Here is a 12,375-nt window from a genome sequence, read left to right as displayed (position 1 = left end):
TCTCTGCTGAGTAAATCTCACCTCCAAAATAAGAACAAAGGACTTGCCAGAGTGGATCGGACCTCGAGCCCAGCATCCCATCTGGGACAGCAGCCTGCACTACAGAGCAAGAGCAAAAGGGGTCAAAAGGCCCCCTTTGTCACCCAGAGGCAGGACTCAGAATACCCAGAAGGGGCCACTCTGCTGAGGAGGACAGGGCCTTCCCCACAGGCACTTCATTGTAACCATAATCCACTGAGCAGTGTGGTGCGTGGCTCGCTCTGGGAGAGACGGTGTGGATGTGTCACAGAAGCTGCATGCAGGGGCTGGCTCTTTAGCTCAAGCTGTACGGACTTGTGCTTCTGGCCCTACAGGTCCTTGGCCCAGTGCCTAGTGTGCTGGCTTTGCCAATGACGTTCGGTTTCTAACGCCACAGTGCACCCAGACGCCACAGTGCATCCAGACACCACAGTGATGGGCACTTAAATATGAGGAATGAATAACTATACACCCCTCACCCGGTAAGTGAATGAACAACGAATAAGTATGTGGATTCAAACAACCACACATTCCTTTGTCTTTCCAGACCCCTGGAGTGCAGATGATGGGCTCCTGGAGCACTCCTTTTCCTGCCACTGAGTTCACACAGTCTCAGACAAATAGCTCCATTTGTGAGATCCAAGATGGCTTCCTTGCAGTGACCCTCCCTGTGATGTACTCCCTCATCTTCATCATCAGCCTGCTCAGCAACATGCTGGCCCTCTGGGTGTTCTGGCTCCACATGCAGAGGAAGACCTCCATCACAGTGTACATGAGGAACCTAGCTTTGTCAAACCTCCTGCTCTCCCTCTGCCTACCCTTCCGGGTGGCCTATCAAAACCAGAGCAGCCCTTTGATCCTCTGCACGGTAGTTGGTGCTTTCTTCTACCTCAACATGTATGTCAGCATCATGTTCCTCAGTCTGATCAGCCTGGACCGCTACCTGAAGATCATTCGACCTCTCCAGCAGTCTAAAATCCACACCCTGCCTTGCAGCACAGTAGCTGCGAGGGTGGTTTGGCTGGCCTATGCCATTTTCACGCTGTCTTTCTTTTTCAAGACTAGAGAAAAGGGGCCTTATGCCGACAACTGCTTCCACTGCAGGAGCAAACGCCCACTGGGGGCAGCCCTCAACATGGTCGCTGTGGCCACCTTCTTCATTCACCTGCCTCTCTTCCTCTATTTTTATGGCAAGATATCTGCCAAGCTCCACAATGTCTCCTCAGGGAAAGCTCAGCAGCAGAGCAGAAGGACAAGCAGCAGGTCCATCACAAAGACCTTTGTGGTCCTGGTCATCTTCACTGTGTGCTTTGCCCCCTATCACTTTGTCCGCATGCCATATGTAAGGGGACTGTTGCCCCCTTACTAACATTCAGTGGGGGTGTTTTAGTTGCTAGCTCCCAGTACTAAAAAGGGGGAAGGGTCGATGGGGAATCAGGACCCTGAGACTGACAGCCCCCAGGAACAATGGGGAGAGGCCAATGCTCCACGTCAGCCTGAATGACAGGGCGGGCAGGCTAATCAGAGTCAGGAGGCCAGGGAGGTCCCGTCCTGCTTGTGAGCTGGAATTGTCTGGGTCAGACAGAGTGGGGCCGAGCTAAGGAGAAAGCAGGGGCCCAAGCTGAGCTGGGGAGCAGAGCTGTGCCAGACCCAGAGAGAGCGGACCTTGTCCTGGGAGCAGAGCTGCAGCCCCAAAGCCAGAGGCACGGCCCAGAGAGAGCAGACTTGCTCTGGGAGCAGAGCTGCAGCAACCAGAGCCAGAGGGGAAGAAAAGCAGCCCAGGAAGCAGGTCAGTGCTGGGAGCAGAGTGACAGAAGCAGCCTGCAGAGCAGACCTGTGCTGGGAGCAGAGCTGCAGGAACCAGAGCCAGAGGGGCCAAAGAAGCAGCCCAGGGAGCTGGAGGCAGAGCAGCAACAGCAGCAGCACTGCAGAGACAGAGTGGTGGAGTTGGAGCAGTCCGGAGCTGGGTGCAGTGAGCAGCTGGGGAGAGCGAGGGGGACCCTGGGCAGTGGGCCCAGCACAGGGAGACGCCTCAGCCAAGAGGCTCAGCAGGCCAGGCTTGGATCGTAACCCCGACAGGGCGGGGGCGACGCTGGGAAGAAGGGTCCTACCACTTAGAGCCTGAGAGCGTGTGGCCACCACCAGAGCAAGTGTCCAACCCACAGCGTCCCTACAGCACAGCCAGGACCTGAGAAGAAGGCCTGGGACTTACAAGGAACAGACTGTGAACTGCCCTGACATTCCAGAGACACTGTTTGTGATGTTCCCTGCCACAGAGCGGGTTGATATGTTTCCTTTAACTTTTCCCATTTTTCCTTATTCTTTTTAAAATTAATCGTTGATTAAATAACTTGCTTTTGCTTTAACTTGTATATAATGGTCAGTGGGTCAGAGAAGTGCCCAGTGCAGAGAGAGTACCCCGGAGTGGGGACACCCTAGCCCCTGTCCTAGGTGACCACAGCAGGGTTGGGGGTCGAGCCCCCCAGGAATCCTGGGCCTAGCCTTGTTGGGGTTACGAGGACTCTGCCAGACAGGAGAGTGGAAGGGGAGTCCTCAAGGGCAGGGAGGCCACTGGGTAAAGGAAGTGGGAGCGAGGACTCAGATCCTTTCGCTAGCCCATTTCACCAGGGAAGTGCAGAAGCCAGGAAAGTTCCCCACAATAGCGGGACTATTCCCCCACTTACACATACATCCTGGCTCAGCGGGATGTCATCTCCAGCACACAGTGGAAGCAGGCTCTCCACCTCACCAACAAGCTTGTTCTCTGCATCTTGGCCCCCAACAGCTGCCTGGACCCCGTGATTTTCTTCTTCTTGTCCAGCAGCTTCAGGAAAGCAGTGCTATGCACCATCCAAGGCAAGCTGAAGAGAGCTCTTCTGAGGAACCAGGGGGCTCTAAACCACAGTAAATCCATCACAGAACCAGGGCAGGATTAAAGAATTTTGGGGCCCTGTGCAGTAGGAAGCTTGGCCCACCCACATCTTCCTTAAACTAGACAGAGCACGTGATCTGCAGTCTGTAAATATGCGAACAGCTCCCGTTAGTATTACTTAAAATAAAAACTAAAACACACACAAACCAACCCAAAGCTTAGCTCAGCCAGCCCACAGCAGCGATCCACACTAACTGGGGGCTTGCTCCTTAAGGGCTGGAGGTGTGTAGTTAGCCAGCCCTGATTACCGAAGGAACTGCTCCAGCCCACCTGTGTGGTAGAGACTGTGTGGTAGAGACGTCAGGGAAAACCCTGACCAGGAGGCGGAACTCCAGCCAAGTAAAGCCTGGGAGTGACTGGTGACTTGGTGTCCAGCTCCTGGGAGGAGGGCTGGGGACTTCCTACCCAAGGGGAGAGAGATATTGCATGGGGGTTGGGGCCTGGAGACTTTGAATTGGGCCCCAGCTCTGAGGACTCCCTACGAAGGGGGCGGGGGTAAGAGACTGAACTGGCATTGGCATCAGGAGGGTTAGTTTGTGTAAAGACTAAATAAACTGGATCCCAGAAGGGGAGTGTTTTAATCACCTTTCGGACTATGATGGTGGAGTAACTGAACAACCAAGAGGGGAAACAGAGGCAGGGTGCTGCTGAGTGGCCTCTGGCCACAAGGGGGCGCTCCAGAGGTGGCTGCCCTGTTACAGTGGTTATGGCAGATGTCTCAGGGGTGAGGGTTGGAGGAGTTTAACTGCCAGGCCAGTGCTACAGTATCACCTATTCACATTTGGCCCAGCTGCGCCCTGTCATGCCGGAGGTTTGGGTGTTGTTGACTGGGGCCAGCAGAGATAAGGTTTGGGTTGCTTGGGTTTTTCCCCCAAGCCTGAGCACATCATAAGGTCGACCTAACCTCCAGGGCAGCCACAGCTAGGTCAACGGAAGGTGAACTACAGCAATGGAAAGGCACTTCTGTGGATGTAGGAAGTGCTGATGCTACACCAGCCATATTTGTGCTGTTACAGCATAGACAGGGCCAGAGACATACTAGGAAGACTGGGAAAGAAATTATAATTGTTTCATCGCTTCTTACACTGCAGCCCTCTAAACTAGAGGTGTTCAAGAGGGAAAATGCAGGAGAGGACTAACTGAGACCCCTTGAGTGCGGAAGAGAGCAAGGCTGCAGTTCTTGCAGAGTCTTGCTGTGTTCATGAGCATATTCCTCAGAGCGGAGAAGGACTAGAGGCATTCGAGAGAGCATGCTGGCATAGGCCTTTCCCCTCCTCAGGCTCCCCTGCTATGAGGATTCTGAGAAGAGAAGAAGGAAAAGATGTGACTTCTCGGCCACAAGAACACCATGCTACTGTGCGTCAGGGGGAAATGGATGGGTCAGTGATCTGATTTGTATAGACATCACATCCCACTCAAATGGAAATCAAGCAAGAGCAGGAGGTGCAGCAGGAACTGAGTGACACTTGGGCAGTGGGTGAACACATCCAATATATTGCGGGGGAGGGGGTTGGGAAGATTGGTGGGCCAGGAAACAGTGCAAATGCTGTAATCTGAAATAAAGACAAGTTGAGCCTTCTCTCTCTGCTGCCAGTGTCTGTTACACCAGGTTAACCTCCCATTTCTGTACAGCTCCTGCCAAGAACTAAAGCAGGTGGCCACAAACTTCTCACATTTTCTATTGTCAGTTGCATGCACCGATTCCATTCCCAGCCAACATATCCCTGGAGTTAGCATTTGGCCAATTGAATAGGAAGCTCACAGCCGCCAGGGTACTAGTAGAAGTGTTCAGGCTATGAACAGAAGCTTGGGCTTCTGATCCTGTAATATGTTGCAACAGGGAAGAGCTTGTGGTTTAAGTTTTCAAAACCAAGACAATCACAGACTCTGATGCCCCAGGCACTATTTACAATATTGACCCTGAAAGGTGACCTGCAAAGGAAAAGCAAAATCAGCAAAATCGTTGGCACTAGATGGTGTACAAAGTCAAGAGAGCGGGCAGGAAGCTGGCCCTGGACCTATTCTGTGGCTAAACATGGAAGTTGGATCTCTTGGGGAGCTTGCTGTGAAGGGGGTAGGGTGTGGAAGGATAAGAGGGGGAGTGAGGGAAGCAACTGAGACTCAGGGTGGGAGGGGAGCTGACTCCAGGCAGGGAGGAGGTATTTGGGCTGTTATTTGGCAGTTGGGGACCTGTGCGCCAAGGCCTTTTTGCCCCCTGCCCAGGTGCTGGTGCCCCACCCTGGTGGCTGGCGTATGTGCAGTGTAGGACTGGCAGCAGTTGGAAGGTGGAGCTGTTATCATCTGCTCCCAGACAACTGGCTCAATCCCATGTGCTTGGTGGCTGCTCCAGCCCCTCTAGGTTCCGCTCTCATCTCCCTGTGTGCGCCCGGAGGTGGAAGCAGAGCCGGGCCCCACTCTCATCTCTCTGAGATATTGGTGGGGTGGAACCACACATCAGACTCCCCAATATTTCCATTGTGGGGGTTCTAGTGCCCCACCCAACTCCCATTCTGCCACCCTATATTGGGCTGTGTGTATACAGAGGTTTGTAGGAAACTCGTCGCACCAGGGATAGCAACAGTGTGGGCTCCAGGTAGACCAGCTGCTGGCCTTTTTACCAGCTTGCATCCAATCCTGTTCTGAGCGTGGCTGTAGGTGACTGTGGTGGTGACAGCTGGGCCCAATCTACACTAGCACCAGCAAAGCATTTGTGATGCTCACAAGTCTGGGGAAGTCCTGACTGTACCTGGGGGAAGGAAGCTGCCCCAGCTGCTACAGAGCCCTCTCTGGATAAAAGGTGAAAGCACCAACACAGAGAAGGTAGCGTCCAAGGGCTGAGCTGCAGGCAAGCTGCAGTCCTACCTCCGTCAGCATGTTGTACCACCGCTGTGTTTATAGTAAAGGAAACAGGATATGGTGTGGGGCAGCTACTTCTTTGAAGGGAGCATCCTCCTCTCTAGTTCTTGGGGGTTTGCAGGCAGTACATGCAGAATTCAACCAGTTCAATGCCTCTTTGCCTTTGTTTCCATTACGTCCTAGGTCTGGCATGGAGCCTGCAGGCACACACCTTCCTCCACCACCTCCAAGGGCTATGATGTGACTGGCAGCTCCTTTATCTCCACCTGAAAAGTCTCTTCCTGTCTTTTTATCAGGACCTCCTCAGGACCTGGAAGCTATGCTTGGTAATTAGGTCCCTAGCGGGTGCCGAGGAGAGAAGTGCTGCACAGAACCCCTGCTACATGCCTCACACCTTTGTGTGCAGGTGGTGGCGCCTCCTTGGGCCACTGGAGGATGGCCCTGGCACGTCACCAGACTTGGAGACCTCCTGGACTACAGTTGGAGGGCCTGGGTGGACCCCACGGCATTCAGCCAGTGCATGGGGTTGCCCATTCTGCTTTTCCCCAGTTGTGTGCTCCTAGAGGTGAGGGCAGCCTAAACCCACACTGCTCTTGCTTATCCCAAATGGGTCCTGCGAGAGGGCGCTCCCCACCCACTCCTCACCCCAGGACCCTTAGAGCTTGTCACCAGGCCCCCTGTTAGGAAAGCTCTCCCAGCTACCCCCGACACAATACCAGCTAGATCACCTCTGAACCATGCCCTGAGAACATCTGCACATGCTTGAGCTTCATGCCGTCCACTTCCTTGCCCTCGTCTCCTGCCCCGACCCCCAATTGCAGGCCCTGCTGCCACCTGCCCAGGGCCAGGAACTCCAGTGTTCTGGTTCCACAGACCGCCGTGGATATTGGTTGGTGACCACAGATTCATACTTCACATCGTCCATGGACTCTCCTGACACCCATCCCTTCTGCGCCAAGGGGGAGACAGATGGCACACATCTCTCTAGGGTGTGTCAGGCTGCAACCCCTCTTCCAGCGCTTTCCCCCTCCCCTGTTGATCCTGGCATGCCCTACATGTGGCCCCACAAAGTCATAAGACCTACTCATTGACCTCCTCCTGGCACCAACCATCGCTCTAGCAGGAGGCAGGTGGACGGGGCGGGGGTTCTATTTCTGGTCCCTCATCAAATCAAACCTGTGAGCAGAGTTCCAATGACTCCTTAGCCACCTGGGAGGAGCGTTGGGCACTGTCAGGGGTTTTCTGCTCAGTGTCCCTGGCTGGAGCCCTGATTTTTTGGCCTATGACCCTGGTTTTCCCTTGGTTGTCCCCAGAATTCATTGGTGGCCTAGGATCAGTGGTTCCTCCCCTGGGTTGAGGGAGCAGATCTTCAGTTGTAGGCCCACCCATCCCAACATCCGCAATAGGTACACCCCGGCCCTTCCACCCCTGTGTTCACAAGGGTTTTCAAGCAACTACTGTTAATCAAGGCAGAAGTCCATTCCACAGCAACACAAAAATCCAGGCGAGGTGCTGCATTTCTTCCATGTCCCTGTGAACCTGGTCCTGTACTCAGTATCCTGGGCTGTTGGTATAACCCAATGTGGCAATTCTTACCTTGTTGTGCTACATTAATATGCTAAGCTCCACCCACCCCTCTGCTGTAGGTAACTACTATCTGTGGGAAACTAACACAGAGGCCAAGGGACATGCTCGAGGTCATGTAGCATGTCTGTGGCAGAGCCAGAAATACAACCCAGAACTCCTAGTCCCCTGCTTTCACTGCTAGACCACACTCCCTCTTGTGACTTGAAGAGGAGAAGTGGGGCTGCATGGGCCTAGGCAGTGTGGTATAGGCTTTTAGGAAAAACAAGCCTGACCAGACTTGAATTTCTAACATAGTTTAAAAAAAAAAAAAAAGTAGAACAATGTCCTCTTCTTTTGCAGGGTGAGGGAAACGTGAGCCTTTCTTACTTCTCATAAAAAAGCCAACAATTTTGCTGATTTTGCTTTTCCTTTGCAGGTCACCTTTAAAGGTCAATATTGTAAAAAGTGCATGGGACATTAGAGTCTGTGATTGTCTTGGTTTTGAGAACTTAAACCAAAGCTCTTCCCTGTTGCAACATATTACAGGATCAGAAGCCCATGCTTCTGTTCATAGCCTGAACACTTCCACTAGTACCCTGTCGGCTGTGAGCTTCCTATTCAATTGGCCAAATGCTAACCCTGGGACTACGTTGGCTGGGAATGGAATCGGTGTATGCAACTGACAATAGAAAATGTGACAAGTTTGATCAACTAATTGCAGGCGCTAGCATAGTTTAAAGTGGTTTGGTGAATGAAAAAAGCTACACTGGCAAAAGCACTTTTATGCCGTACAACTGGGTCTACACTAGGACTTCCATCAGCACAGAAATGTTGCCAAAAAACAAGATCGCACCCTTTACTGACACTGCTATACTGGAAAGGTTCTAGTGTACACCTGATCTTGCACAATGAAGTGTCTGCTGCTTCATTTAATAGAGAAGGGAGAAGTATTACATGAATTCTTTACAGTTAAAGTCTTTCAGCCAAATTCAGCTTTGGGGTAAATGGGCCCATTTCCACCAACTGCAGTGTAGTTGTGCTAGTCTCTAACCTGCTTAAATTTAGTCCTTTAGAATTTAAGGTTTACCCCCAAATTCTGCCTCCAATGTGCAGGGTGTAACCCCACTGCTAATGGAGGAGACACACTGGGGACCAACCCAGAATTGGGGTGTTAGAACTGTTCCAGAAAGTGACTAACGATGGAGGATGCGCAGGTGCAGTGATGGCCGCAGTAGGAATTTCTAACTGAAGAGATGACTACATTTTCTCTTGTAAGAGCATTTGGGACAGGTGAGAGTCAGGTCACCTGAAGTCTGGTACTGGGGAATGCTGCAGGTCAAGAGGAGACCTTGACTAGTGGCCTCTCATGCCCATCTCCAGCCTTCTGACCTGACAGAAGTTAAAGATCCCCTAGTATTAGGGGAGAACAGAGAGCCAAAACTCCAGGGATAATAAAACAGGCTCTCCCTTTATAGGTTAGCACTAGGCACACTCCAAACCCCAAGTCCTCCAAGCATCCCTGCTCCTGTGGACACCCTCACAATTAGCAGACCCGCTGTTCCCCAAAGAACCGTACTAGCTTACTAACTACACCCTGCAGCACAGCTTCAGCTTAACACACAGCACTTAGATATATTTATGTTAGGATATAGATATTCAGGCCTGTCTGCAAAGCCTATACTCTAAGAATTTAGGTGTATTCTTATCACTTAGCTAGTTATAGAGGTATAAAAGAATCAAGAATCAAAATCACTGTCTGCCTGTTTGAGGCCCTGTTCTTAGGCTAAGGCCTTTGGCTAAGCAGCAGAGGCAGCCATAAGCTGGGAAGCGATCGGTCACATCCTCACATTCCAAACTAGTCACATCGAAAGAAGGTGCTATTGGGCTGTTAGGAATACAATCCTGTCCTGATAATGCCTATTGCCTCCAGAGAAAGGGAAGTGCCTAGAAGATGTAAAAGGAAATTTAGTTTGATAGCATCCTGTCTGGCAAGAACTCACTTATCAATAGCTGGGATGTGAAATCCTCATTTCTGTGTTGTTCTATCACTGTAGTCCCCATTTCCCTATTGTTTGTCTGTATAATCTCCATCTGGTTCTGTGATTGTTTCTGTCTGCTGTATAATTAAATTTGCTGGGTGTAAACTAATTAAGATGGTGGAATATAATTGGTTAAATAACCATGTTACAATATGTTAGGATTGGTTAGTTAAATTTCAGTAAAATGATTGGTTAAGGTATAGCTAAGCAGAACTCAAGTTCTCCTATATATGCTGCAGTCAATCAGGAACTAAAGGTGGGGGTGGGGAAATTGGAATCATGTTTTGCCAAGGGGGAACATGGGAACAGAGACACAGGTAAGGCTCGGTGGTGTCAGAGCTGGGAAGGGGGACACTAAAGAAGGAAACTGGAATCATGCTTGCTGGAAGTTCACCCCAATAAACATCAAATTGTTTGCACCTTTGGACTTCGGGTATTGTTGCTTTCTGTTCATGTGAGAAGGACCAGGGAAGTAAGCTCATGTGAGAAGGACCAGGTGAAGGAATAAGTCCCTAACAGTTTACAGCAAACTTAAGTTTATTTAACAAAAGAGAGAGGTTGGAGAAGCAGCAAGCACCTTCCATCCTGATTTTGCAGGTGTGATTTAGTAGAGACAAATGGTCACATATAAAATAAAATCATGACATGCTTTCTAGGGCCTAAACGTAACTAGTCTAACGAAGCCCATCTCACCCAAAGTTCTTCCCAGTGGTTTCAGCCAAGCCTGGCTGAGATTTCTTTTCTTGAAGCAAATCCACTGGCAGTTTCCCTTCTCCCCTTGGCATCCATCTGCTGTACCCAGAGAGTTCCAAAAGGTCTTTGTCTTTACTTGCAAATAGGATGCCCCTGCTGGTTTTGTTTCCTTCTGACCCCTCCCCCACCAATCCACTGATTAGCATTTTGTTCAGACTACAAGTGAGCATCCATTGTGAACCATCCAATACTCATGCAGGTGACCAGCCCAAGTGAGAAGCATTTTTTGCACCCTGCTGGGTAGGAGTATGTGGGTCACCTTTTGGTAACCTGCCCTAGCTGCCAAACCTAGGGACCATCATCAGCATATATATATAATTCCTCACAGATTTCCCATACATACATCTTGCAGTACTTACAATGGCCAGTGTGACACAGGCGCTCAGAGACCTTGCACAGCATTCTGTGGCAGACTAGTATGTAGGTAATAACCCCCACGGATCCCTTTAACCCTTATGTCCTCCTGTGCCATCAGGCCAGCCAGCTGGCACAAAAGTCCCTGGATCACAAGCTCCTCGGCAGACCAGGCCCGGTTATTGCCGGAATCTGAAGCCGGAGACACGTAGGCCTTTGGCCAGCTCCACATCTAATCCTCTTGCAGTAGCAGAGTGTAATACCCAATAGCTTCTACGTAGGACTAACTTACCAGGCAGTCACCCATCCTCCAAATGGAGACACTGAAAGGACTAAAGTACTTCAGGCCCCCTCTCTCTTGGTCAGTCTCATGTCAGGTCTTGGACTGAAGTGTGAGTGACTCTCCTCAGGGCTGATATTGTTGAACCGTTTCAAGTCCTTTGTCTGGAACCAAATTGCATCAATCTGGGTGCTGTTTCCCCGGGTGTGCATTTAAAAAGATGTATCTGCATTGTTTCAGTATTGGGATTTGCATTATAACCCACCAGCAACTTCAGTTCCTGCAGGGAGCATCCCCCATTGAGCCAGGAATAAAATCCCTAGCCAGCCCATAACCATTCCTATTAACCTTTATGAATTTGATACAAAAATCTGAATATTTCAGGCATCCATAGTACATCACATCTCAAGGAATAATCAAAGACTATTATATTTTTTCCAAAGCTTTGCATGTGTCACACCTTACATTCGCTTCAATGGGACTATTTGTTGTCATACTGATAAGGGTAGCATAAAATCCCTCCTGGGCAGCTGTACTGAATCTTTACCTGTAAGGGGTTAAGAAGCTCAAATAACCTGGTTGGTACTTGACCAAAAGGACCAATGAGGAAGGAAGATACTTTCAAATCTTGGAGGGGGGGGATTTGTTTGTGGCTCTCTTTGTTTGTTCCCTCTCCAGACGGAGAGAGAGACCAGGCAGGTACAACATCTCCTGAAAACCTACCTGAAATGACCCATCTAAGTTACAAAAATTGTAAGTAAGGCAAAGAAATGCATTAGGTTATTTTTTGTTTTAGCTTGTGAATTTTCCCTATGCTAAGAGGTAGTTTTATTCTTGTTTTTGTAACTGTGAAGCTGAGAAAGAGGGGAATACTCTGTGTTTTAAATCTTTTTATTACCCTGTAAAGTTACCTTCCATCCTGATTTTGCAGGTGTGATTTTTTTTTTACTTTTTCTTTATAAATAAAATTCTTCTTTTAAGAACCTGATTGATTTTCAGTGTCCTATAAACAAAAGGTTTGGTCTGTGCTCACATTGTTAACCAGATTGGTTGGTATATTATTCTCAAGCCTCCCCAGGAAAGGGGGTGAATGGGTTTGGGGGAATAGGGACGCCAAGTGACCCTTTCCTGAATTTCTGTGTAAATCACTTGGTGGTGGCAGCAATACCGTCCAAGCACAAGGAAAGGAATTTGTGCCTTGGGGAACTTTTAACCTAAGCTGGTAGAATATAAGCTTAGGAGATCTTTCATGCGGGTCCCCACATCTGTAACCCAGAGTTCAGAGTGTGTGGCGGGAACCCTGACACTTGTAGAGTAGGTACTACTTCATGAAAAGATATCACAACCTGGCATCTTTACTGTGTGTCTCAGGCAGAGAGGAAAATTACCCTCTCAAAAAAACTTTTCCAAGATCCAAGTCACTCTTGGAGATTTAACATCCTTGGGAGGAGAAAAACCCTGAAGAAGATTGGACTGAGGACTGGCTAGATGTAATGGAGCACATGTAATGGCAGGATCAATGTAACACAGGTGAGAGATAAGTCCCATGCTCACAGACCTGAGCCTCCAACTCACTG

At 49.9% G+C, this 12,375-nt stretch overlaps 1 protein-coding gene across 1 annotated transcript; it reads left to right on the top strand.

Moving 5' to 3' along the window:
- Positions 1 to 580: 580 nt before the first annotated feature.
- Positions 581 to 2,954, top strand: LOC102948186 (probable G-protein coupled receptor 34). The gene is made up of 2 exons (XM_027818613.2): positions 581 to 1,356; positions 2,705 to 2,954. Exons 1-2 carry the CDS (start codon positions 581 to 583, stop codon positions 2,952 to 2,954), a joined length of 1,026 nt encoding a protein of 341 aa, XP_027674414.2.
- The last annotated feature ends 9,421 nt before the right edge of the window (positions 2,955 to 12,375 follow it).

Source organism: Chelonia mydas, chromosome 9, assembly GCF_015237465.2.
Source record: "Chelonia mydas isolate rCheMyd1 chromosome 9, rCheMyd1.pri.v2, whole genome shotgun sequence".
Lineage (NCBI taxonomy): Eukaryota > Metazoa > Chordata > Testudines > Cheloniidae > Chelonia > Chelonia mydas.
Note: the sequence above shows the minus strand (reverse complement) of the source record. Positions and strands in the feature narration are given on the sequence as shown.

Bases quoted from the DNA above. Each gene is read 5' to 3' on its own strand.
- LOC102948186 (XM_027818613.2), top strand. From the start codon at position 581: ATGATGGGCTCCTGGAGCACTCCTTTTCCTGCCACTGAGTTCACACAG. The intron at 1,357-2,704 runs ATATGTAAGGGG...CCCCACTTACAC, and splicing joins TATCACTTTGTCCGCATGCC to ATACATCCTGGCTCAGCGGG.